We start from the raw sequence: 27,687 nt of genomic DNA, 5'->3' as shown, positions 1-27,687 counted from the left end.
CAACATTGATTATCTCGTTACAATGGGACCTGTCAGGTTAGAGTAGGCAGCAAGTGGTCAGTTCTTGAAGTTGGAAAAATATATAACTGGACCACAGGATGTATGCTCACAGGAGTCCAAAGGCTGAACCTTTGGATTCCTGTGAGCATACATCCTGTGGTCCAGTTATATATGGGCTTTCATTCTGGTTTTTCTTGGGACTATTAATACTCCCATTCAACCCGTCTCAGTGGTAGAGAATTCTCTGGGCAGTGCCCGATCCTACCCTAAGTGATTCTTTTGATCAATCTTTTGGCATACCCATTTCAATTTTATCGACATCTATGAACGCAGATCCTACCATTGCTGTATATATGAATTGCACATCAGTCGAGCTAAATTCAATGCTTTCTAAGCACCTGATAAAGTCAACTCATTGACGAAACGCGTTGGGCATGTTACTCCATTGGAAAGACCAAAACTCTAAAAGATCTTAAAATTTAAAAACATTTTATTGTGTTCATTATATTGCCCATGGGGCATCCTTTTATTAAATTATGTTTTTGATTTAATTGTGTGTAAATTACTCATAGCGTACTCTGAATTCTTTCTTTCTATCTCGAACACTCTTTTGGGTCCTGTCTAACAGGGGGTCCTCAGAGGTGCTGCTATTCATACTGTGTGCGGTTTTTTTTTGTGTTTGCATATCTAATGGTATGTTTGTTTATATGTATACATAAGAAAGTGGAGGATAAATAAAATAAGAGAAGGAGGAGTTAGTGGGATAGGCTGAAAGGTAAAAAAAGATGGAAGAGGAAAGAGAATAAGAAGAGGAAGAAAAAGGAGGATAAGAAGGAGAAGAGCACAGAGTCTGGCCTGCCCGTCTGCAGCCTTAATCTAAGGAATCACAACCGCATTTCTATAGTTTCTCTATTTGCGATTAAAGCATATATCAATTTGTTTCACCACGTCAGGTGATATGGTGTTAATATAGTTGTTCCATAATCGTAGTTCCATAGGAGGCCCTTTTGGGATAAAAGCATCTATCCGTAAAATTCTAAGGACAAAGAAGAGTTTTCCTTTAAACATATTTAAAGATGGCGGTAGAGGTGAGATCCATTGTTGTAATATGCATTTGCGTGCAACATTGGATATAATAGTAAATGTTTGTGGTCTGGAGAGAGTCTGGTGGAGGTGTCCATTATGCCAAGGGTTGTCCATTCTGCATTCCCAACCATGGTCCTCAAGGCACACCAACAGTGCAGGTTTTAGTTATATCCAGGCATCAGCACAGGTGACTTAATTAGTAACTCAGTTATTTTGATTAAACCATCTGTGCTGAAGCCTGCATATCACTAAATCCTGCACTGCTGGTGTGCCTTGAGGACCATGGTTGGGAATGCCTGATCGAAGGGATAGAATGTTGACATGTCATTTCACTTGGACCCAGAAGCTATGGATTCTTGGGCATTCCCATAAGCATGGCTGGTGAATGATGGCATTTGGTGCACAATGCAGATTCAAGCATACTTATTACATTAGCTCTAGATGGAGAGAAGTAGCCTCTATAGAACAATTTATATGTAATTTCAGTGTAAGAGGTGCTTGGTAGGACTGATAATGAATATTTTAGGGTATTTAAAATGTCAGTTATTTGGAGGTGTTCTAGCCAGGTTGTCATTCATGAGCCGTGATTGATTGAAAAGTAGGGGGTTCTTATAAGTGCGTAATAGAATGAGACAGGTTTTATTGGATGAATTGAGAGAGACATAGCTTCATTTAGTGGGTTGTTCCATTCTTTTATTTGGATATTTTTTAAGAGGTCTTGAATGTAATGAGTTGCCTGGAACAGGGCAAAAGTATTATTACGTGCGGAAATATATTTTTTCCATGATCTGGTTTATAGAAAATGGTTTTCGGAGGTGTGTATCAACTAATTGACTAATTGTCTTTAGGCCAGAATGATCCCATATATAGAAGGGGTAATTATTCTCTCCGTGTTGAAAAGCTGGGTTATGATATAAGGAAAGGAATAATGAGTATAACAGACAGTTTCCAAGTGCGTCTTATTTTATACCAAACCACACGAGTTGATAGAAAGAGTATTGGGTTTTCCAAGATTGGGGGAGGTATATCTTTTTTTTGCATGTGTAAGAAAGCAATTAGATGATGGTTTGGTAATAGTTGTTGTTCTAGGTCGGAATCTGCTTATTGGTTTGCAGAGGACAACCAGTCTTTAAAATAATGGCAAATAGCAGCAGGATTATAAAAGGATACATATTTTATACCTCATTCCTGTTTATTTCGTTGTGAGATTTTTAGGCTGATTTTAGGACTTTTGCCAGACCAGATGAATGAATGATGGCCGAATTAATGGTTTGTTCATCTTTGACTTTAATTAATAGAGGCAAGACCTGAATAGGGTATAAGAGTTTAGGAAAGGAGATCATCTTGATAAGTTGTGCTCGACCTTAAAAAATATAGTTGAAGGTTATGCCAGTGTTTTAATTCGGTGATAACTTTGTTTATAGAGGATTATGTTTAAAGAATAAAGTTGTGTTTCAGTAGTTGTATGCCTAAATATGGGATACTAGTAGAAGCCCAGGTAAGATTTAAATTGTGTGTCCATCGGGGGTATCTGTCAAGAGAAAAGAGTAATGCCACAGATTTTTGAATATTTATTGTGAATCCTGATATTTCCCCATATTGTGAGATTTTCTCCATCACTTGGGCAAGACTATCTTGGGATTAGAGAAGCACAGTAGTAGGTCATCAGCAAATGCTAGTAATTTTACTTCCCTTCTTCCCACTTGAATGCAAAAGCATTTTAACCCGGTTGGCAATAGAAATTCAAACATGATGCATTACAATCACATCTACAGTTCCAATACCGACACTGCATTAAAAAGCATCACAACAATGTCAACGTTGTTCCTTTAACACAATTCTGTTGGTAATACAGTTGTGTCCCATTAAATTTACTGCCACTTTACCTGTATAGTCACAGAAATTCTGATAAAAGGGATTCCATATCATACTGCTTTCAAAATCGCAAAATGAAGGTTCGCATAGGGACTTTGAAACTGTTCAATCCCAGCGCAAACCTGCATTTTGGGATAATCACGTCCCCACAGCGAACTGGCATTATTGCCAGGTCGCTGACATCATCCAGGGGTGCAGCAGGGAGCCGGCCAGTCATTGGAGGTGGGGGAGGAGGCATCCATTAGAGCTGGTGCTGCTCCAAGCACTGCCTCCTCCATAGTGTGAATGGGAAAGGGGTCACTTGACCCGTTTAACCCATTCACACTTCCAAGCAACATGGCAACAAACCAGTAAGAACTCTGCATATTTTACCGGTTCATATTGCTACGCGTTTATGGGACACTGTAACCCCTTTCACAATGCACTAGTTACCAGGTCAAACGGGCTTGTACCCAGTAATTAGTTGCAATGTAAAAGGGGTACTAGAGATTTTCAAAAGTAAAATGGATTTAATCCAAAAAACTATTTAAAATGCAATATTTGTGCACTTCATAGACAATACAGAGATCTATTGCACATTTGGCACACAAGTGGGTTAATAGATATATGAAAGACCTCTGCTTTAGAATGAATTTGTGCAGATATTGCCATAGCAACTGAATGGCAAGATGCTTTTCGAGGTAGCCAAATGCATTCCCAGATCTCAAGTCGTGAGTGGTGAAGGACCATGTCTATTACTTGTCATTATATTCTAATAAATGTTGGTAGAAAGACTAAAATCAATATACACTTCTTTGTGGCTGTTATTTACCCCAGTGACCGGATTAAAGGATTTCTGAAGGTCAAGCAGCTTCATAATTACCTTAGAGAATTGTGGACTTTAGAACATAAGAACCTGTACTTATTTTATTTTTAATCACTGTATATCGTTTTGAATAAGATAGAGTACACCAAAGAAAGCTGTATGGATGGTCTAGGAGCAGATCTTATTTCTAAGTGACTATACCTGGCTTCCTTCAGTCACATTCAGTTATAGTACTATTAGGACGCTGCATACTCTCACTGGGATCTTTTGATACTGGAGCAGTTACAAATAATGGATTCATGTATGTATTAAATATTTATGATGTAACAATTTCAAAGCATTGTGTTACATTTTGCCTAAAGTGTCAACTATACTACTATAGGACAGGCATTTATAAGTTAGAGCTCTTCAATGACTCCTAGGTTGCATTTCTGAGCAAACATTTTTAATTTAGAGACATACAGCAAGTGTAAAAAGCCCATTTACAGCCGAGAAATGAGGAAGGCGGGAGAAGGGATACAGAGTAGAAGTAGTAGAGGAAATGGCTGTAATTCACATCAGAAGAGCCAGCTGCTATCGGAATCCAGCACACATCACTTTAGAAAGTACCTTATTAGCAATGTACACCACAGACTTCATTATTGAAATTTTCTGATATGTCAAAGCTGACCATTGCCATAACCATAGATTCTTAACTGGAACATCTACAGCTAATAAAACATGCTTTTGATGCAGAGTTTAAAAATAATAAAATTGACATTTTTAAGGTTACCTTTTTACCATTTTCCAACTGTTGTATCTTGATGGCATATGTAATATTAACACAGAAGGAAGCTTCACCTAAATTCTGTTATCTATACCTTAACCTTCTCATTAATTACCATTATTTTAATGACTGACATAAGGGCTGAGTAAGAGTTGGGCGATAACCTCACAGCCACGGCATCTTTTTGCAGACTTCTCTGAACCACTACTTCGTCTGAGAACATAGGATTAGACCAGGGGTAGCCAACTCCAGTCCTCGAGAGCTACCAACAGTTCATGTTTTCCAGACCAACTAGCTGCTGCACAGGTGCACTCTTTACTCACTGCCAAATTACAAATGATCCACAGGTGGATATAATTACTTAGCTTGTGATTCTGTGAGGTGACCTGGAAAATGTTAACTGTTGGTAGCTCTCGAGGACTGGCGTTGGCTACCCCTGGATTAGACCATCTGCATGACCAGTGGACATCTAAGTTACCCTCAAATTACTCACGAGTTCCAGCCAATTCACATTACTGAAGCCAGTGGAGCCGTATCAAAGAACGTAGCCTAAAAATAGCAATAGACCACTGCTGACACATTCTACATTACTAATTGTACAAGTCTCTTCTTCATGGATCATAGGACCATTAACAAGTTTTCATTCTACTTTTCAATCCACTAGGTATTTGGAGGTAGTGCTTACAAAAATTATAACTAAAGGGGTTTTTAAATAGTGACATATCTATTTTTTGATGCAATTACAGGGTTCCCCATCTGGAGAATACAGGGTAGGGAGGTGCTTTATAAATGGCTGTATAAGAGTAGTACAACAACCTCACTCATGAATTGTAGAATTAAGTGGTATACAAACTTCCTTGAATCACTGTGATCAAACTTGATCAAACTTCCTTGATCACAGGTTATCAAAGTTCTCAGGACCCCACACAGTGCATGTTTTGCAGGTCCCCTCACAGAATCACAAGTAAAATAATTACCTCCACCTGTGTATCTTTTAAAATGTGTCAATGGTTAATAAATGCACCTGGGCACCTCCTGGGTGACCTGGAAAACATGAACTGTGCGGGGTCCTGAGGACAGAGGGCCTTATTCTAGTTCACTGACAAAATCCTTCTTAGATGGACAAAACCATGTGCACTGCAGGTGGGGCAGATGTTACTTGTGCAGAGAGAATTAGATTTCGGTGGGGTTTTACTTCAAAGTGAGATCTATATTGCAGTGTAAAAATGAAGCAATCAGTAGTTACCCTGCACAGAAACAAAATAGCTCACCCAAATCTAATTCTCTCTGCACATTTTACATCTGCCCCCCTGCAGGGCACATGGTTTTGTCCATCTAAGAAGGATTTTGACAGAAAGAGTAAAACTAGAATAAGGACCAGAGTTTCAGAACCACTGCCTTAGAGTATCAGCATTTTCTTTTATTGTCACAGCGCCCCTAGCATAAAAGTGGATGTAGACATTTTGAAAAAATATAAAATTAAGTTACCTGTGATCCTTCGGTTCAGTTATGTGGTGTAGTTATACTTCTGATTGTCCACATTTAGGATTGACAGCCACTAGAACTGCTTTTGTCTAGCACTTTGACCATAAATAATTCGAGTTGGTCCTGTACCACCAACCCAAGGCACCCCTGCAAGAGCCACATGGCAGCACGGTGCCTAGGCACACAGTTTGGGAAACCACTGCCATAGGTGGGGCAGATGTTATTGCGGTACAATAGTGGGCAAATTACTAAGCAAACAATTTATTAACCCTTGGAGTGCTGACGTTGCTCTGAGAGCTCCTCAAAATATCTGTTAAGAATACCAGCAATGCTCAAGTGACTGTTCTTTTTTGGTTGCAATATTTACCGGTAACTAAACTTAAAATTAATTGACTTGGCTGTATTTGCATTTATTTATACTAAAAGAACAGTCGCTGTGAGCGATGCTGGCATTTTTAGTGGATACTTTGAGGATCACTCACAGGAACATTGCTAAAATAATAACATTTAAGTGCCAATACACATATTCCTTATAATGTGTTGGATTATCCATGCTGAAATCGTTTATTGAAATGGATCGGATAATTATCAGGGATGTATGTAAAAACAGTTGGCAGTAACCAATGTATGCTGAAGTTATTTAAACATGTCAGCAATGGATCGACAAAAAGGTTTACTGTCATAGTGTCAACATTTACCATGTTAGATTATTTTAACAAACGGATAGCCGCATGCCACCTGTTGGCATGGTGAACATTGACACGTGGACATTCTAGACGTAGCACTGCACTATGCAAAGCAGTCCTCCCCCACTGACGGCGCCAGGCAGGGGGAAAGCCGCTCAGTGTGTATGAACAGAGATGATAGCAATCATCACTGTCCATACACGCTGGGCATAATCACCCAGTGTGTATGGACCTTATGTGTTTTGGATCAGAAGAAAAAAAAAATTCACACATCTTTATTACAGCATCAATGTTTATTATAGTTAACAATTAAAAAAAATGCTTTGAAAAGCTACCTGTATGTTAAATTAATTGTTAGAATAGAGCTTGAGGTCATGTCATTATGATATACTATTTTCAAACACACATACATACACACACACACATCCATTCCATATCTTGGGGATAAGGGGAGGGAAGGAAACAAACACATTACAGCCGATATGCTTATTTCAATTAAAAAAAAAGCTAACTTAAGAACAAAAAAAACATTTGATAGAAATACGTGTGCAAATTATCTCTCCAAGGACCTGACTAGAAGATTAGCAGTCCCTGGCTCTCAAAACTGGACACATCATAAAAGCGCTAGGCTCCATCCAAGCGGTTGCAAAGGTCTTAAATGGGAGCCTTGGATGTCGTTTTAATGCTTGGTGGAATGAACAAATGCGGAATAATGGGTAAGGAATCTACAGAGTATCCAGTGACCAAGGCACAGCCATGTCATCTGTGAAATAAGCCCTTATTTCCAGGAGATTAGGGATAGCCTCACAATACAAAAGAAGTGGTGACTGGTTATCATTCAGAGTTTCAAACACAAACCAGGAACTACATGGTGGCAATCAGTGGAGAAACGCCTGTGCTGTGATCATACATTATATAAAATATGGGATAATTGTGCATTCTTTTAACCGGTCAGCTATACCACACAAAGCATGAGCAGATCTGTCCCTAGTAATACCACAGACATTACTGTGACAGACTAGTGCCCTTATGGCAATAGACCACATTGAGTGGACAGACAACTATTTTTAGGGCTATCCACTACAACCACCCTTCACCAGGGTGTAATAACAGTGATCTAATAAATAAATGTAGAGGGACCATACACATGCATAATTTAACTAGTTTCTAGTATGTGTATGGTCTCTTTGGTGCAAATGTCATATATTCTGGCTTTGATCTATGAAACGTTACAAATCTAATGGCAATGCCGAATGAGTGTTACATTGGTGACAAGCTCAGTACATGCAGAGATCATCATTCTTTGGCAGTGGGCAGGATATTATATGAAATATCACACTTGCATTCTCTGCTGCATTACCAGGTATTCTGAGCACTGCTTGTGAGTGTGACACGCGGTGATTACAGGCACTCACTATTATAACTAGCTGCTAAACAATGTGATGGTGACAAAACCTTCAGAATGTGACATTTTCTATGTAACAGGCAGAGATTTCTAATTAATGCATAATAAGTACATTAGAGTTTCAATAGAAATTAAAATTATGTTTAAGAATCTCTCTATAGGAATACACAAGAAAGAACATATTTGTTATAGGGGGAACCCTTTAAAACACAGATGAAAATATTCTGGCACTTTCAAAAGCAATTTAAGTTCATATCAGACTGGTCTAGGGAAAGCAGAAAATACATTTCTATGCACTACCTAGAGGCAGTGAAATGGTTCAAATTTGAGGTGCACAAAACGGTTACTTAGATCGGTATATCCCACCAGGAGATAAATGGTCATCACTGAAAGAGAAAACTTCTAGGAAACCATTGGGCCCGGCATATATTTGTTGGCACATCACCAGTATCCAACTTGGGGCTCAACTATAGGTCAGCTACTGCAAGGATGGCCACAACTCAACCAATGGCCAGATGGTGAAAAAAAGCCAGTCAGTCATTTTGGCGGAACACCATGCAGTCAGATAAAGTCTCCTTAAATCAGGACCTTCCTTTGCAAGAATGATATACTTTGACCTAGAGGATTCATCTGTGAACTAGCTGGTTTACATTTCCTAGACCACAGAAGAGAATAACCTCAATACTCATGAAACAACCATTGCAATTAAGACAGGCAAAGTCTATAGAAATCATCCACTACTACATGCAAATGTTTCTACAAATAGGGTCTACCTGGACTTTATCACTTACCAGTAATAGAATATACAAATTTTGCATTCATTTACAAAGGGTTGCCTCTTTCTTTGAATGGCATTTCCTCTGGCTGGAATGTTCATTTTCTCATCCCAACTAAAGATCTTGGTGAGTGAAATTTATCAACTGGCAATGCTGACAGCCAACGCCAATAACTGACAGTGGTCGGCTTGGAGAAACCATATGGCTAATAGTGGTAGACTAAAAAGGGTTAAATAACTGCCCCTACATCACCACAGCATATGGCAAATGTCAAGTACTCATTAACTTCTAATAAAAAGTAACAGTTTCAGTAGGAGTCAGAATGGACAAGATGGCAGGTTTGTGTTTTGTTGCCCAACCTCTCCAGCAGGTGGTTAGAAGATGCTGTGTTGCTATTGCATACGAATATCACAGCTCTTTAAGTATTGAAGGATATGGTGAAGCAGTAGTGTGAGCAACGTATGCCAACTCCTCCAAATGAGTGCAATGGAAAAGGTTTCCAACATCAAGCATTTTTGCTTTGCATTATTTGATCAGTTAAGGAGCCGAAAGCCAGAACCGTCAACTTTTTCTGTAAACCAATTGGACACCCTAAACCTTCATGCATGGCCTCAGGAAGAGTCGGCGCCTTCTGTCTCGATGGCAGTAGTTCCCACAGCCTCCCGGATGAATGGGAGGCGCCAGGTGGGGGGCCAACGCAGGAAGACGGGGGGTCGGAGGGTGTAGAGAGTGGAAAAGTGCTGGCCCCAAAAGGAAGGGGAGAGGCGCAGGAGCCCATCCGGACAGGACTTCAGGTCTTGGGGGTGGGTGAGAGAAGGGAGCATGGACTCAGACAGAGGGAGGGGCTCTCTGTAACCAAAATGGAAGGCAAGGCAGAAAAAAAAAAAAAAAAAAAGAAGAACAGTAAGGGGAGGGGGGAACAAAAAAACATGAAAGAGTTATATAGGTTCTTATTATTAGGGGATAAAATGGAGAGGCAAAATTAACGTTTAAAAATGGAAATGCAGGAACCCAAATGACCGTGGATGGGGACACAGGATGGGCTGTAAAGAGGTGAAAATGGAAACCACAAGTAATGCATGGAAAGAGAACATAAAGAAAGATTATTAGCCCCATCTTACCATATACATTGAAAGTAACAACAGTAATTATCAGCAGAACAGGCCTCTAATGGCCAAGATGTTAAACTGGCTCTAAAGTAAAAATCCACAGACTGTTAGATTTTAGGGCATTACAGGTGAAAAGGGAGCGCAGCATGGCAACAAGTAGATACAGGTTATATGGAAAACTACTGCTGCACAAATTTTACATACAATATACACTGCTTTTTTTGCACAACTTTGCAAAAAAATTAGACCGGTTAGAAAAGAAAAAATATTTATATAAAATCAGCAGAATGTAGTTCATATATTTTTATAAGTGCTAGCCCAACAAATGGAAAAGTCCCTAAGGGGTATAATTACAGGGTAAAGCCCTAAAGCCTATCAGCGAATTGGAGAAATAATGACATATGACTGAAAATTTTATGTATGGGCAAAGGGTACAGTCATTCAATGGAGGTAAGGTGGTGGATCTGCTTTGTCAAGTCTACTCGTGCAGAGCTACCTGGATACCATGGAACTTGAGTGAGACTGGCTAGAAGTGGTGGTGGCTGCACTGAGTTGTGAGAAACCACTGTGGCTCGATTCCAGGCTGGTCATGGAACCCCTAAAGGAAGACAGAAACATTATACAACTACTATACAGAAAAGCATAGTTTTCAGTTTTCATGGTGTTCAGTTATAGACATTGTTCAGTACCTGAAATCGTCAGAGCCAATGATCTCTGTGTAGTACATGACTTTGCACTTGTGTGAGGAGACTTGTAAAGAGGCAAGAACATCATCCACACGTGGGAGGCTGCTGGTGGCACAGGCAGGCATGCTGTGAAATTTCCACTGCAGGATATAGAACCCCGGCCAGCGAGTCACGTGAGAGCCCTGCAGATGAAAACTTTAGTCTGTGCAGCAAGAAAGTTATTAAAAAGGACTGCAATAATTAGCAAGAAGTTACCTGTACACTCTCGCCCTCCTTACAAGTCAGCGGAGATTCCACCATGCTGTAATCTCGGCCCAGTTGCCAAGCCTTATCAATCAGCTGCACATTGTTGCCAACTGGAGATGTTATGCCATGAGCTCCAAGGGTGTCCCGTTTGGGTACTTGTGGTGCCCTCTTGGAGTGGTAAATGTTAAAAACGATGTCTCCTTTGCACACATCAAAGTCCCAGGTGATCACACAGGAGGCATCCACTATTTGAATTAAAATCTGGAAAAAGGTACAAAGAACACAAAAACTGTTTAAACCCTAGAACACGTGATCCATCACAGCACAATTTAGTACAAAGAGGTTAAAAAAAAAACAAAGTTTCAAACTATGCAGGCTAGTCTCCGCAGAACAGAATATATTAGTATTATGGAACACCAATCAGTTGAAAATAGGTACATCTATTAAAAAGTAAAAAAATACTGTGCATTCTTTAAAATACAGAATAACCCATAAGGTAACACAATATTAATTTCCTTCTTCAATATACCTTTGTAGTTGGTAGCACCCCTTGCGAATGGTCTTTAATATAAATGTTGTGCTAACCGGGTGAGATGGCCTTTGTTCACTTTTACACAATAGTAGTTTCAGAAGAAAACGCAGAGATGGACAGGTGCCACAACCAAGACAATAATGACACGCAAAGTAAGCAAAGATTATTAAGCTAATTAACAAAGAAAATATTTAGGGTGATCTCCAATCTCACAGACCCAAAACCTGACAGGGGAGATGGCTGCGAGGCCTTACTCAATGCTGTCTTCCCCCCACAGCATTGAACAGGGGTTCTCGGCAGAACGAGCCCGACATCACAAGCTGTCGGGCTCGTTCTGCCGAAAAAAGCAGGAAATAGGCGAGTTCACGGCTGGAGCTCGTCTATTTCCATCCTCAGCTCAAGGCCACACCCCTCTCTCGCCGCTCGGGACATTGAATCCCGACTGCCGAGCTCAAGTCGAGCAAAGCGAGAACGGGACAGGGGCATGGCTATCGAGCTTGCTCAACAGCCGTACCCCTGACATTGAATACCCCCCTTAAATTCCAAATACAGAAGAAATTTTTTTAGAAAAATCAATGGAGTTAAATGAGTATTTGGCTTAGAAAAGAAACAATTTGCCCTCAGAGAAATACTGCGATCAGGAAACCCTTATGGGTGTGAATCATGAAACATATTGGAATTTCAGCCAACCTACCTCATGTGGAGCACCCTTAAACACACTAGCTGACTGGTAGATCGTCTCTGTCCAGAGTCTGATATCCTCACTTTCCAGTTCCTCTGGAGTCCGGTAAAGTGCTTTGGGAACCAGCCCACCTTCCGGAACCTCACACTGCAAAACCAGTTATATGCATTAGGGACATGAAGCATAGTGCATGGTGAATGCAGAAACATCAGGATGTGGTTAGATCTAATAATCCTTGCAAGATGTGTTCCAATACTTATAGCAGTTTCTTTAAAGAATAATTATAGAGAGAAATACTGTAACTCATATTAATATGTAGAGACTAGGAATCAAACCTGCATCATCCAGTATGATTTACCTATGCTTCATTAATAGCCAGTATGGTTGACCCACAGAGACCACCTGAAAGTGCACCCCAACTACCCCAGTAATGCTCACCATGCATTCCCCGCCAAGAAAGTCTGGAATCACTTCTTTGTCAATGTAATCAATTAGTCCACCTGGGCCTTGATAGTCATTGCCGGCATAGATAAGGAACTTCTTCCTGGTATTCTCATCTATGAAGGGACTAACCTGAAAAATCACAAAGAAATGAAGGATTAAAATAAAAGGAGCTGAACTGAAAAAAAAAAATTCAAAATGTATCATAGTCGGAAGAATAGACCGTAACCATAAAAACCATTTGCTGATTTGAGGTAATTTAGTAGTAGTAAAGTAGTATAAAAGCCGAAAGATTCAGGTTGTATTTAGAAAATATACTTCCATGAAGAAGGTTTCCCCTTTTTTTTTCCTTAAAGAGAAATTTGCATAGGCTGGGAACAAATATATTGTTTTTTGTTTAATACAAACTTACCAATGTCCACAACACTGGAAACACTCTTGGGGCCCGTAAGATCAAAAGCCGCCCCAAAGTCTCTGGGTAATTTGTTTCAACCACTTCAATGATGCGTAGCAATGCTTTCACTCCAGGTCTCCATAAATGCCTCATATTTAGCCCCTCCAAATCTACTAGGCAGGTCCAAGAGCTAAAATGTAACAGCAAATCACATGAAAATTAGATCAACTTTAGTAATGAAGGGAAAGCTATTTAATTATAGCATTTATATAATTTTTGCTTCCATTTAGTCTATTTAGTACATCAGTGTTTAAAGCGTGTGCACCTAGGGCCAGAACATTTTATTGTAAACATATATTATTTCCCACTTGTCTAATCCGAAACATTCTGCAATTAGGTGAACATTCTGGAGATTAGCCTGGCAAACTTGCACAATTTATCCACTGGTGCAATTGTGCATGTCATGCCAGGAATACATGCATTCTGGTAGTGCCATAACATGAGGGCAATAAAGGCCAACAGAAAACCACCGACTGAGTTTGATTGTGAAAGGACAACGACAAGAACTTCTAACAATGGTGATCGATTAATACGGAATGTTGGAAGTAGTCAATAACCCTATTGCAGAAATCCACTGATATCACCATAAGGTGGCACAAATAAGAACCAGTATTAAACAGAAAAAAATCTGTATCAACAGATCAAACTAAAGCTACGTGACTGTATAGAACAAATATGTTTATTTGTAATAGAAGTGCTGAAATAGTAAAATAAATGTAGGACTATAAATTCATAATTTCCATAAGTATTAAAGAACCATACTCTGCTTTTGAATAAATGTCCTTATGGGGGCCAGCAAGCAAGTTTTGCTTAACTGGTGTAACTACAACAGACACATCAGAGCCACCTTGTGGTGCCAGTGGTATACTGCATTAGGTAAATGTATGTCTAGGTGCATTATATACTGTATTTTCTCATAGCTTAGCACAGGGGTTCCCAAACTTTTTTGAATCACGACACCCTAGTGTATCGGAATTTTTTCGCGGCACCCCTATGCCCAAAAACAATGAATTAGATTGGGTTTATATGCGATTCTTAGGGTCAGTTATGTGCTAAAGGGCAGGATTTGCTTCTGTTTGTACACATTTTATGATTGGCAGGCACCAGCACTGGTTTTGCCCATAAATAATTAACCATAAATAAATTGAATTGGTCCTGGACCACCAACCTGGGGCACCCCTGCAAGTGTCCCGAGGCACCCCAGGGAGCCACGGCACACAGTTTGGGAACCACTGGCTTAGCATGTTTTGCTTCATTTTTTGCTATGGTCTGTCAATTATATCGAGACAGAGTGTATTTTTTATACGTTACATTTGAAACAGCTTAACTAAAGAACATAAAAAAAAAATAAAAAATTAAGAAAACTAAACTAAAACTTCACCTGATGGGTCGCCCAAATATTTTCGTATTTTCCTCACAGCGCCTAAGCCCTTCTTCGTTAATGGACAGCACCTGAAACCAAAGCGGATACTAGGTTAATACGCTAGAGAAGATAAACAAATCCCTTTTCTAAATATACATTCACTTCTCATGGAAAAAAAGAATTTCTCACAGTAAAAAATAAGTCAACCAAGTCCATCTCGGATACACTGCAGACTGTGGGTTTAGAAAGAAGGCTGATCAACATCCACTAAATAGATAAAGCTATTGGCACTCTAAGCCCTCCCTTCTCTTCCAGCTAGTAATTTATTTTATATAAAGCCCAAAAAAAAGGGACAACGTCACATGTAACAGACAACCTAGGCAGTACCAAAAATTTACCCTCTATCGGCAGAACAGGTCCAACAGCTTCTAAAGTTGGGCCCGTTCTGTTGTGACACCGCTTCAATGCTTTCGCTAAAGACAGCACTGAATAGGGAGCTGCCGCTATTTCCCCTGTCTGAAATAGCAGTGGCAGATTGCATACCCCCCAATGTCTATCTGCTTTGGGAAGTCCCACAGTCTGCAGTGTATTTCAAACAGCTCAGCCTACCCTTTCACAAACCTGATGGACAAAACTGTTAGTTGTGGCCAAAAACTTGTGAAACCAATAAACGAACATGAAATGTGCAATAAAAACTAATAGCTAAGGCAAGTGTTTCCCAAATAGCACATGGCCTGAGGAGGATGTGCCTGGTTAGTCTAGCCATTGGATGCACACACGTAAAAAAAAAAACCTGAACCCCCAAATTTCTTGGACCAGGAGAGACTGGCAACAACACCTTCCTAGAAGGCCAGCTTAGAGTAGATCACTGACCAGACAGAATGGAAAAATTAGAGAAGAACAAAGTAGACTGAAGCATCAGAGACCTTCTTTTTCCTTCTTGAGGAAGCAATTACTACAGAATGCCAGCAAAGTGTAGCTAAGATGCCCACACAATACTAGAGCAGTAATTCTCAAACTTGGTCCTCAGGACCCCACAAAAGGTCCACAGGTGCATTTATTACTCACCGACACATTTTCAAATATTCATATTAATATGGGATAATATTATTTTACTTGAGTCTGTGTTGAGACCTGGAAAACATGCACTGTGTGGGGTCCTGAGGACCAAGTTTGAGAACCTATGAACTAGAGAAAAATAAACCGCGCAAGCTACTAGAGATGCTGCAGAATGGATGACACCAAAAAGGAACTATTGAAGGACATCCAAATGCAAACTGCCCCTAAAGCTGCATTTACAATGTAATGCAGAACAAAATAGACATTATAGTCTTGTATAGGCACCTCTGGCTGTTCATTTGGTCCAGGCAGACAAAACACTCCAATCTCAGTTGAGGGACACAGACCTTCAGAAGAGGATTCAAGACAAGTGCAGTAGTCCCCGATGCAAAATCGAGAAATACAGAATGCATCTGGAGTGACAATCAGCAGGACACTGAGAAAAAAATGAAACCGCATGCAAGGACAGGCTTGCAGTTAAACCTCTAGCCCCACTTATGGCTGCCTCCTAACCTTGCAGGTCATCTGACCAACATTGTATGGAGGGGGCAAGAAGATACTCATACAAAAAAAAAAAAAAAAAAAAGGAGCAGACAAATCTACCCGGCACCTGAACTGCGGTGGCCACCACCACATGGGGCTTAGTTGCCAGTAGAGAAAAGATCAATAGCTAGAAGACACCATTTAACAAAGCCTTGATGGAAATGATAGGAAGTCTCCACAGGCCTCCTTTTAGCAATGTGTGGTGCTGTATATCCCATAGTGTGTACGGGTCTAACACATTAAGATAGTTTTAAACAGGTGTTTAAAAGTAAATGTCTGATGTAGAGTAGATGCTAACTAAACACTGAACATGAATTAAAATGGATACCTTTCATGACCTCTTCCAAACTGAATGTTCTTCTATAAATAGGGAAACTTACATGCCTGAGGAGGGACTCTTCACCAAGAGCTCTGACCAAACCTTTTGTGTCCATCTGTCCAAGCCTCAGCACATACAATGGACGACCATCTAAAAGGTTACACATCAACATATAGTCACCCCAACATTACGTGCCAGAGCAAGTAAAGTTACTTTAGTGGTGGATTAAAAAAAATAAAATAAAAAGTAATCAATACTACAAATTGCAGCTTATGACCATAAAGGCCTCACTGGGGCTTTTATGGCACTTTATTCTTTTTTTATTAGTCTTCTAAGTTTATTTTTGTGCACTAATTGAAATGTATATTCCTCTTAAAATGGGCTCATTAATATCAGTTGGAAAAATAGTTCTGTAAAGGCCCCCATACACTAGGGCGACTTGTCCTTAGGACAAGTCGCCCCCGACTTCCCCCTGAGCTTCCCCGGCTGCTCCCCGGGGGAGCTTGATTAGATTGGCACTTGATGTGCCATTTTTTACATGTGATAAATCGTCTCGATTTATCACATGTAAAAAACCCGGGGAGCAGGGGGGGGGGCGCTAAGAGGTGGGAGCTGGTGGGAGCAGGGGGGCTGGGGACGCTGCGGGGGACACGTCTGTGTCCCCCGCTGCTGGGGACGCTGCGGGGGACATCGTCTGAGCGGCGAGAAGGTAGAGGGAGCAGGGGGGGCTGGAGACGCTGCGGGGGACACAGGCTGCATAGAGCCGGGCAGGGGAAGCCGGCCGGGAGCTGTCAGTAATGAATAAAAAAAAAAAGCCCATACAATGAATAGGCAGCCTGTGATTGGCTGAGCGCTCTCTCAGCCAGTCAGCAATTGGCTGAGAGAGCGCTCAGCAGCCAATCACAGGCTGCCCATTCATTGTATGGGCTTTTTTTTTTTATTCATTACTGACAGCTCCCGGCCGGCTTCCCCTGCCCGGCTCTATGCAGCCTGTGTCCCCCGCAGCGTCTCCAGCCCCCCCTGCTCCCTCTACCTTCTCGCCGCTCAGACGCTGTCCCCCGCAGCGTCCCCAGCAGCGGGGGACACAGACGTGTCCCCCGCAGCGTCCCGAGCCCCCCCTGCTCCCTCCACCGCCGCGCCGCCCCGCCCCACTAGGTCCCAAGTCGGGTGGTCGGACGTGCAGCAGGTCCGACCACCCGACGCAGATCCGATGCGCACGGGACCGCGCATCGGATCTGAGGGGACATCAAAACTAGCCGATTTTGGTCCGATTTTGGCCAGATCCGACTGATCTGGCTGAAATCTGACCAAAATCGGCTAGTGTATGGGGGCCTTAATGCTTTTCATTTTGTGTAGTTCACAGGCTCATACAATAATTGTCTGAATCATGTATGCATGCTGCGTATCATTTAATTACAGAAAGTAGGTAACAGCTGTTGCAGCAATTTGACCATCAGAACTGCTGCATGTTATGACAACCTTGAAAAAATGTTAAGGTATAACCTTAGGTATAACCTCTAATTTGGCATAAATTGTTTTCTTGTAGTCAAAGATCTGTAAGTCAGTAGGACAACTCCTCATAGCTAACATACTAACAAAAATCTGAGCTATTCAACGATTAACATGCAAATAATGAGAGCATTAGCATGGCTTCCATTTTAAGTTTCTATTTTCCAAAACTACTGTGTTGTTGGTACTCTTGTACATGATGGAGGTCTGATTTTACCTCTCATGAATTCATAACATGGAGCAAAAACAAAAATGCAGACCTGAATCATGGTGGTGCCAGCCCCCTGCATAAAAATCCTGGAGAACTTGTGGGGGGCTCCACGTGCTTAGTAGGTAGTCTACTTGGTGCTGTTTACGCCAGGTAAGAGATTGGCACATGAGTTCTCTGGCCTTGTCAATATTGAAGTCGCGTGCTCGCAGGAACCTCAGGATGTGCTCATCTTTCGGGATCTATACGTATATAGATTAGAAGTTATGTTACATAAATAATGTCTCCTTGAGGTATGAATATACAACAAGGACTATAGACTAATTTAAAAGGCTCACACAGAACATGGAAACACTTACTTTGCCCTTGTGGGTTTCCTGTAGCCATTGTCGCAGGCGAATAAGGCAGCTCTCTTGCAAAGGTGTGAGGTCTCCCAGATAACGTTTGATGTAATCTGCATCTAATTTATCTACAAAAAAAAAAAAAAAACAACCACACCAATAAACTAAGAAGATTCCGAGACACAGATATGAAAGTGTTCCCAACCTCACTAGTTTCCAGATTACAGTACTGCTCATGAAAGTGGCTGGAGACCTTCATATCCCATCACACCTGATCAAGATTAGGGTGTTTTTCTACATCAAGCTTTGCAACCGGAATATGAAAACATGCTTCCTCTGCAGGCTTCTTTGATACAAGATTATACCCTATAACAGTTTCCAGATTCTACAATTACGGTACAGATTTTAAGGATATCCATGATTGAGCACAGGTGACTTAGTTAGTACCTTAGTTCATTTGAATAACCAAATGCATTCTAGCATTGGTATCCATAAGACCAGGACTGTTACATCAGTGTTTGAGAAGCTCTGCCTTATAACATAATTACAGGTTACTAATAAAGATTCCAGACACTACTGGCATGTTTGGTCACCAGATAGATTAATAAAAGCTGCCGTCTTTCCATTTCATAACTTTGGTCATTTACAAGCTCCTCAAAAGACTGGAAAGTTCACAAGCACTGGTTTGAAGACTGTAGCTCTAGGACGCATACCGTCTGGAGTGCTGCTGAGGGGCTCAGTTGGACTGGATGATAGGACTTCCCTGCTACTGTTCCCATCACTAGAGGTTATGGTAGGTATATTCTGGGCAGCTGACACAGCATGGACTGAGGTAGATGTCTTAATCTCTTGTTGTGGTGTTGCGTTAGGAACCCATCGAGGCAAAGATGTAATGCCCTCTTCCTCCATTTGCTTCAAGTAATACTCAATTATTTCTTTACCCTGAAGAAAAAAAAAAAAAAAAAGTCAAGCAATGAAAGACTATCATTTCCTTTTTTTTCTATTTTTATTACTACCATATGTGGGATGTACTTACCTTTTTGATGTTGCTGGTGTACTGTTTCATGGCAATCTTTTCTACTGTGCTCTCAAAACCGAAGAATGACTTGATGTCCAGGCTAGCAGACTGCTCAAAGCAAGTCCAGTCATCATTGTCAGGGTGTACCTTAACAACAAAATTTACAAAAAAAAAGTTTAAATCATGCTTTGGGGAACTGGAAGCAAAAGACCATTCCCTAATATAACATTACACACATGTATGAGTAAAATACTCTACACATTGAAAATAAATAATGGAGGAATAGCAGCAGGCCCACCATAAATCTATACGTCAGGAGTACTCAAAATGTTTTATCGCTCATACACAGTAGCATTGCAAAGCACAAAACAAGTGAAGTGACTGCTAATGCGATAAATTCTATAAAGTCGTGCTCAGTACTCCCCTCCACCCCCCTCATGCTCAACTACTGCTGCTTTGCACAACCGCCCCTCCTGGTGCCCAAGGATAACCCTGCCTTCAGGCTGCATTTACAAGAGGTTCTTCACAGATTCCTGCTTATTGTGAGCTGGTTCCTCTGAGTGACTACGGTCTTTCTGTTTAATCTGTAAGTTTCCTACAGCTCAGAAGCCCCAGGACCTGAGAGGGGTGCCGGATGCCTCACTGACAGTCATGATCCAGTCAGTATACGACACTGAAATTCAGACCAACAGTGGCTATTGTCCTTCGACCCCCAAAGAGAGAAAATAGAACCTGTGACCAGCAAAGAGAGCCTCATAGCCCACAAGGGGCTTTTTTGCCCTCTCCCATCCATACCAGCGGCCGGAATCCGATGTCTGTATACTGGACAGCCGGAATCCTGACCGTCTGCCAGTCATACCACACCCCCTAGGAGTACCGTTGGTAAGATTATTGGTGATACATATCAAGCCATGCAAACAGGTTTGGTGAGGAGAAAAAACTAAGCACTCATCTTCAACAAGCTGGTAATGAAGCATTACAGTTATTTATTTATTTTTTAGGAGACAAAGCAGACGTGCAGGAGTCAGAGGGGAAAAAAGGGTTATGGCTTTTATGGTTTTAAAATACTTCATAAGGACTCACCTGTAAAATGTTTAGTTCATTACCATACACACTATAAACATAGAAACATAGAATTTGATGGCAGATAAGAACCACTTGGCCCATCTTGTCTGCCACTTTTTAAAACATATTACTTCAAACCATATTTGATCCTTTTTCTTGTAAGGATATCAATATGCTTATCCCAAGCATGTTTAAATTGTACTTCTGTATTTGCCTCTACCACCTCTGATGGTAGGCTATTCCACTTATCTGCTACTCTTTCTGTGAAGTAATTCTTCCTCACATTTCCCCTGAATCTTCCTCCCTCTAGTTTCAGTGCATGTCCTCGTTTTCTGTTGCTCCTCTTCCTGTGAAGGTCTCCCACCTTTACCTTGTTAAAACCCTTGATATATTTGAAAGTTTCTATTATGTCCCCTCTAAAGTATACATATTAAGATCTTTTAGTCTTTCCTGGTACGTTTTGTGATGTAGGCCATGCACCATTTTAGTTGCCCTTCTTTGTACAGTCTCTAATGTATTTATATCCTTCTGGAGATATGGCCTCCAGAACTGAACACAATACTCTAGGTGAAGTCGTACCAATGACCTATACAGTGGCATTATCACTTCTTTCTTTCTACTGCCGATACCTCTCCCTATGCAACCAAGCATCTGACTTGCCTTCTTCATTGCTTTGTTACATTGCCTACCTGCTTTTAAGTCCCCTGAAATAGTGACACCTAGATCCCTCTCTTCCTCAGTAGTTTCTATTATAGTGCCATTTATACTGTATTTAGTCTTTGGATTTCTGAGACCCAAGTGCATGATTTTGCATTTTTTGGCATTAAACTGTAGTTGCCATTCTCTTGACCATTCCTCTAATCTACCTAGCTCACCAATCAATCACCCTCCTGGTGTGTCTACCCTGTTGCATACCTTTGTGTCATCTGCAAAAAGGCACATTTTACCCTCAATTCCATATGGAGCCAAGGTAAGAAAATGTGACTTCGATCAAACATGCTTTATGCAACAGCATGGCAAGAAAAGGTAAATACTTACAGTGTAACAGCAATACTCGTGAACAACAATTCGGCTTGCAAAAGTCTCATTGTGAGCTTCAATGTGCAGAGTGCGGTCCCGTCTATTTAAGGAATTCTTCTGGATAAAGTATACGTAGTCTACTCCAGCAATCTAAAAACAACATGAGGGTGGGTTTAACTAGCAAAATAGGGATGGGGGCTTGCAGTTCCTATATCTGGGTGTTTTAGGTAGTGAAGAAGAAAACTAGTGGAGGAGGAGTAAGATACTACAAATAAAAAACAGAGTGAAATATCAGAAAAATACTATTGGATATTAAAATTCCAGTGCCCACCATTATACTTCATATTATGGGAAGATGGACCATTTTCTCTCAAAGTAATCCATTGTACGAATGTGAAATAACCTGCCAAACACTGAACAGGGCAATGGTGGTTGGACGGCAAGAATGGCTTTTCCGCCAAAAAAATAAATAGCCACCCTCGCCATACAAAACCACTCTTGCCGCTGCATTGAATACACCTCTTTATGAGTATTAAGTTGGATGGTGGGCACTGATGTATAGATATTATAGGAATACCACAATACTAGGTTTAATTTAGTCACCTTGGTTTGGATCTTTTGCCTCTCCAAGCTACTCAAGAGACTTTTCTACTCTCGCCTCACTTAACATTGTGTTTTCTGCGATTACTATTCAAGTGATAGTCTACACTAGTAGCCCTGTGTTATGAACACCCCATGGAGGAACATTATAACCTATAGTGGACTCACCTTTTTAAGCAGCCGTGGGGCATCAACATCCAGCTTGCAACGTCTCTCCGCCACATGCACTGCTCCATCCTCACTGATGTATTCATTCATGATATCACTGCCAACAAACATGGGGATAAGATGGCACGTGGGGAAACGACGCTCATACGCCTGCGTATATGAGAGGGGAAAAACAATGAGTAAGATCTGTGGAGTTAACATTTCTTGGGGATACTTTGTAACACAAATACAAAATTTGTAACAAATACAGCAGACATTTTTGCGAACAACCAATATTTGCTCTATTTGCCATGATTCGGCATATAACTGCAAATGACCCTATAAACTCTGTAATAAAGGTATGAAAATGTACAATCCTTTGCATCAATCTCATTAACAGCATACACTAAAAATTCTACACAAACGTTTTAACTTTTGAATCATGTAATCATTAATGTTTTCAGAAACAAAAACAAGACAAAAAAAAAAAAAAAGTAATCACATGCTCATGAAATAATATTCATCATAGTGCATTCAGAATAAAACAGCACTGGTGCACTACAACGGCAAGAGTATCAGGCCATTCCAAACCTACATAAATGGCAAACAGTATATAAAAGAACGAAATAGAAAAATAAATAATACATAGCATGATAAAAGTTTTAACGCTTAATCCATCCACAAAAGTATGTACCGTTCTTCACATATACTTTTCAAAAGCTCCCCCTACCATAAAACAAATCTGTTCTGAACAGACAAACATAGGACACTTAAATATTCATAAGTGTATATGTAAAAATACATTAGTCGAACAAAAGCCCAGACAGCGGGAACATTTTTATATGACAATATGAATGAAAGCTCACAAACTTTTCTTTCACTCATGGTTAGTGGTTGGGTGAAGCCATTTATTGTCAAACAATTGGTAGTGCGCCAGTGGTAGTGCACCACTGGTGCACTACCTTTAGGGGTCACCCCACCCTCCTGTCGCCCTCCTCACCGGCAATCATACGCCGGAGCTCCCCTGCCACCAGCCGCCATTCACTATTTGCATCAGTGACTTAGACGGCAGGCTCGGCACGGCTCGGGTGCGCTGGGGTGTTGAGGCGCCCGAGTCCTCCCGAGCTGCCGCAAACATCACCAAGCCTGCCGCCTACGTCACTGAGTGGTCGTGTCGGAAAAATCGCATCGGTCGCATCGCATGCGACCAAATCGCATGCGATGCGACCGACCCGATTTTTACATTCAATTAAATGTGAATAGGGTCCCTGGGACCCTATTTTACATTGGATACAATGTAAAATATTCCCCAGACACCCAATTTTACCCCCTCAACGCCGCCACCCCATGATTGACGCCAACCCGAACCGTCGGCGAGCGCAGCGAGCCCGCGAGGGGCGGAGGTGCGCGTCCTCTGACCTGTTCATACCCCTACTATCCACGTTGGCGTGGAGTTGAGAATATAAAGTGTGGCGAGCGCAGCGAGCCACCGAGCCCGAAGCGTGCTCGCCACACTTTATATTCTCAACTCCACGCCGACGTGGATAGTGGGGGTATGAAAAGGTCGGAGGACGCGCACCGCTGCGCTCGCCACGCTTCGGGTTGGCGTCAATCGTGAGGTGACGACGGGACCATATACAATGTGAAATGGGTCACATTGGCCCATTTCACATTGTTTCCTATGTGAGATGGACTTAATCAAGTCCATCTCATCTTGTGCCATTATAAAATGGCACAAGACCGACGCGATGCTCCCGATTTCAATGTTAAAAAATATTTTAACATTGAAGCCTATGGCAAAATCGCGGGCATCGCGTCGGGGGCAATGTTAATGGCCGCGACCGACGCGATGCCCCCGATTTTGACGGTAAAATGGACCTGTTTTCAAAGGAAATCGGGTCCATCGCGGGCATCGTGTACCTTAACTTTAAGGTACACAATGCCCACGATTGTGGCCGTTCTAGGAAACAAGTACCCAAGTTTTTACACTCCACCTTTCACAAATAGGATATATACCATATCCTAGCGGTTATGATACCAACCCCAAATTCTCAATACGAAGAATCTTGACAGGGGCTCTGTACATACCATAACCCTCTACCCATACCACCCTAACCCCTATTTGCATCAGCCAGACCCAGGTATGGGTCATTAGGTCACCCAATATTAGGTCAACATGCATTGGGTGTCCATGTCAACTGTCAACATTCAGGACCAAAACTGTGAAACTCATGTTGACCTTTTGACTGTCACCTTGCCATTGTCAAACTAATGCTTGTGTCGACCTTCCAACCCTATTGACCTAAGCCCTGTCAACCTTTAGTGGTCGACCCGAGAAGGCTGCTTCATGGCTTACAAGTGCTTTAGTTTCTATTCACAAGAAAGGTGCTATATAAAATGTAAAATAAAAAGCTAGAAGTGGCTTACTAAATGAGCCTTTGCACATCAGATTTTCTCAGCACCCAATAATATTTGGAATGATTAAGGAAACAGACATCTGAAGAGCAACTAAAGTAGATGGTACAGGCCTTGCTAACATGTCTTCAGCTGTTGTGAATCTATATATCCTAGCATGCTGCCACAGTTTTAGCATTTCTGGATAACAAATCTGAGACAGGGCACTGAAGTTTCACAAAAGCTGGAGAGCCACAGGTTGGCCCGTCATCTACTTGTATCCATAATGTACAGAGGAGGGATATGGTCACTAGGTCTACAGCAGGAGGGTCGACATGGGGAAGGTCAACAGTCAAAAGGTCGATATAGAGGTTTTCACATTTTTTTTTGAGCCGACAGGCGGTATTTCATGCCGTAACATCCACTAGGGCATGGGGGAAGAATAAAATAGTGTGCTGAGTGATGCACTGTGCCCGAAGCATAGTGAGCACAGTGAACCATGTGAGGGGAAACTACGGTTTAGTGTCCATGTCAACGGTGTAGAAATTCAGGGGAAAAAAAAAAATTGAAAACCCCCATGTCGATGCTATGACTGTGGACCTTCCCCATATCAACCTAATGCTTGTGTCGACATGACCGTGTTGACAGTCATGTCGACTTTAATGCATGTTGACCATACTGCTGTCTACCCAATGATCCATACCCACAGAGTGGGCAAGTTTGGCATCTGAATCAAATGCAGCCAAATAAGTAAAACAACGGTAAATATACTGTAGCTCCACTTATCATGCAGCTAGAACTCTAGGAGGGGGGGGGGGGGGGGGGGGGGGGGAGGAGATCAGTATCCGTGCAGATAAAGGCATGTGTTCTGCTTCCGAGGTCCTATGCTCATATTAATAGGGCCTAACTCCACTGATCAATAAAGTTGAATTATTAAGTGCCTGAATTTGTATACGGTATTCAGTCTAGTGCATGAATACTTCTCAATTTCTAAGTGTACATTTTTTGTGGGGCAGTGGTTAGCTTTACCACATTGTAGGTGCTGTACACACTATTTTAGCAGAGGCTTTATGCCTTCTTCTGTTATACTACACACTCAGGGTAGATGGGAAGTTCCGAGTTGCATTGTCAATTTTTTTAGAAAACAATCCACATGCTCTATTTTTATTAATACCTTGTGAACAGATGGGCATTTTGCAGCCCAGTGGTCAGTAGTGTTTCTCAAAGTGCCATGATCATGTATTCCATTCTGACCACAGTCCTGTCTCAGTGGGGTCTGTATGTTACCCTCTCTTCTCTTCCCTCACATACACTAGATCAGGGGTCCTCAAACGATTTTGCTCTGGGACCCCATCAGACAATACAAATAGTTATAGGACCAGAGCAAGTTACTGCAGAGGTCTTCACATCACAGGTGTAGTCAGCAGACCTCACATCATTTTGGGTCTCCACAATGCTGCTATGTATGTGCTGAGTCTAAAATAACAGACAATCCAACCGATTTTTCAGACTCCTTGAATCACTGACTGATTAGAAATGTCATCAGCCTGATTGTCAGCAACATGGAGTCGTGAACCCATGCTGATAAGATCGGGACCCACAGTTTGGAGAACCATTGCAATAGATACATAGAAGAGCATACAGATTGCAAGTTATACTGTGCTCGGATGATAGGGAAATTGTCAATAGGTCAACACCATATGGTCAACATGGTCAAAAGGTTGGCAAGTTCAAATGATCTAAAGGTCAATGGTTGACTAGTTTTTGAGATTTTTTGCAGCTTTTAATACTTTACATCCACGTGAACTATAACAGGGCAGCAGTAGCAGAGCAAAAAATGTTTCCTGAAGCAATGCAGTGTACTGACTGAGGTATTGAAACCTGCAATTTCACACACGCACATAAAAAAAAAGGTACTTATGTAGTATCTGGGCTGCCGATTTCTAAATCGGGTACATCGCATCGCATGCGACCATCGGATGCGATGCGATGCGATGACCCGATTTTTCCATAGGAATCAATGTTAAAATGGACTGAGTCCATTTTAACATGGAATTCAATGGGAAAAAGGGGTCCTTTTCATACCCCTACTATCCAAGTGGGCATGGAGTTGGATATAAACCTGTGGCGAGCGTAGCGAGCCACCGAGCCCGAAGCGTGGCGAGCCCCGCGAGGGGACACAGAATACCGTCCCCTCGCGGGGCTCGCTTCGCTCGCCACGCTTCGGGCTCGGTGGCTCGCTGCGCTCGCCACAGGTTTATATCCAACTCCATGCCCACTTGGATAGTAGGGGTATGAAAAGGACCCCTTTTTCCCATTGAATTCCATGTTAAAATGGACTCAGTCCATTTTAACATTGATTCCTATGGAAAAATCGGGTCATCGCATCCGATGGTCGCATGCGATGCGATATCGCATCGCATCTGATTGTATGCCTTAACTTAAGGCATACAATCAAAAAATCGGCAGCCCAGATACTACATAAGTACCAAAAAAAAAAAAAAAACACTCAGGAAAACCTTTTAATGTGACCAGTTCCATGTTGAACTTTTCAATGTGTCAATATTTTTTGTCATGTGCCGACTTGTGCATTTCAACCTTTCGGGGTTGACATAGATACAGTTTATTTTTGAAGTTATACCCAGTTGCATGGGACGGATTCAATATGTCCTACCTATTTTGTTAACACTATATAAAACAACGATAATAAAGTAGTCTTTTATTTCACTGGCTAATGATACCTACACACGTAGCAACATGATGTGTGCCGAGTGATCTGGCGAGAACACTGGCGATCTGACTAGATTTTACTGCATGCGGTATAAATCTAGTCAGATCGAAGGGCAATAGCACAGTGCATCCTTATGACTATGCCCCCCTCCACCACTATTTTGGGTAATTTTAGATCTAGTCAAAATCGCTAAGAAAACTTCCCAAGATCGCTCCGGTAAGATATGGCTTCCGATGTTGCCGATATAGTGAACATCGGAAGCCATATCGCATGCTTTTTTAGGGCTTGCGAGCCCGATGCACGCTCCCGTGTGAGCGCAAATCGGCAGCCAAGACT

At 41.6% G+C, this 27,687-nt stretch overlaps 1 protein-coding gene across 2 annotated transcripts in view; it reads right to left on the bottom strand.

Moving 5' to 3' along the window:
* Window positions 1-6,977: 6,977 nt before the first annotated feature.
* Window positions 6,978-27,687, bottom strand: part of SEC14L1 (SEC14 like lipid binding 1) — a 42,121-nt gene continuing 21,411 nt past the window's right edge. The window contains exons 4-18 of one of the 2 annotated variants that reach the window (XM_083147862.1): window positions 22,248-22,397; window positions 21,498-21,629; window positions 19,413-19,541; window positions 19,090-19,318; window positions 18,395-18,504; window positions 18,088-18,277; window positions 16,380-16,468; window positions 14,416-14,486; window positions 12,993-13,164; window positions 12,578-12,712; window positions 12,152-12,286; window positions 10,935-11,186; window positions 10,683-10,861; window positions 10,490-10,591; window positions 6,978-9,733 (exon numbers count right to left, since the gene is read on the bottom strand). In XM_083147862.1, the coding sequence (XP_083003988.1) occupies window positions 9,496-9,733; window positions 10,490-10,591; window positions 10,683-10,861; window positions 10,935-11,186; window positions 12,152-12,286; window positions 12,578-12,712; window positions 12,993-13,164; window positions 14,416-14,486; window positions 16,380-16,468; window positions 18,088-18,277; window positions 18,395-18,504; window positions 19,090-19,318; window positions 19,413-19,541; window positions 21,498-21,629; window positions 22,248-22,397 (2,313 nt within the window). In that variant the 3' untranslated portion in view covers window positions 6,978-9,495. Of the gene's footprint in view, window positions 9,928-10,489; window positions 10,592-10,682; window positions 10,862-10,934; window positions 11,187-12,151; window positions 12,287-12,577; window positions 12,713-12,992; window positions 13,165-14,415; window positions 14,487-16,379; window positions 16,469-18,087; window positions 18,278-18,394; window positions 18,505-19,089; window positions 19,319-19,412; window positions 19,542-21,497; window positions 21,630-22,247; window positions 22,398-27,687 lie in introns of both variants that reach the window. The other variant, XM_083147863.1, reaches the window with a different exon arrangement.

This window comes from Crinia signifera, chromosome 6, assembly GCF_055691185.1.
Source record: "Crinia signifera chromosome 6, ASM5569118v1, whole genome shotgun sequence".
NCBI classification, from domain to species: Eukaryota; Metazoa; Chordata; class Amphibia; order Anura; family Myobatrachidae; genus Crinia; species Crinia signifera.
Note: the sequence above shows the minus strand (reverse complement) of the source record. Positions and strands in the feature narration are given on the sequence as shown.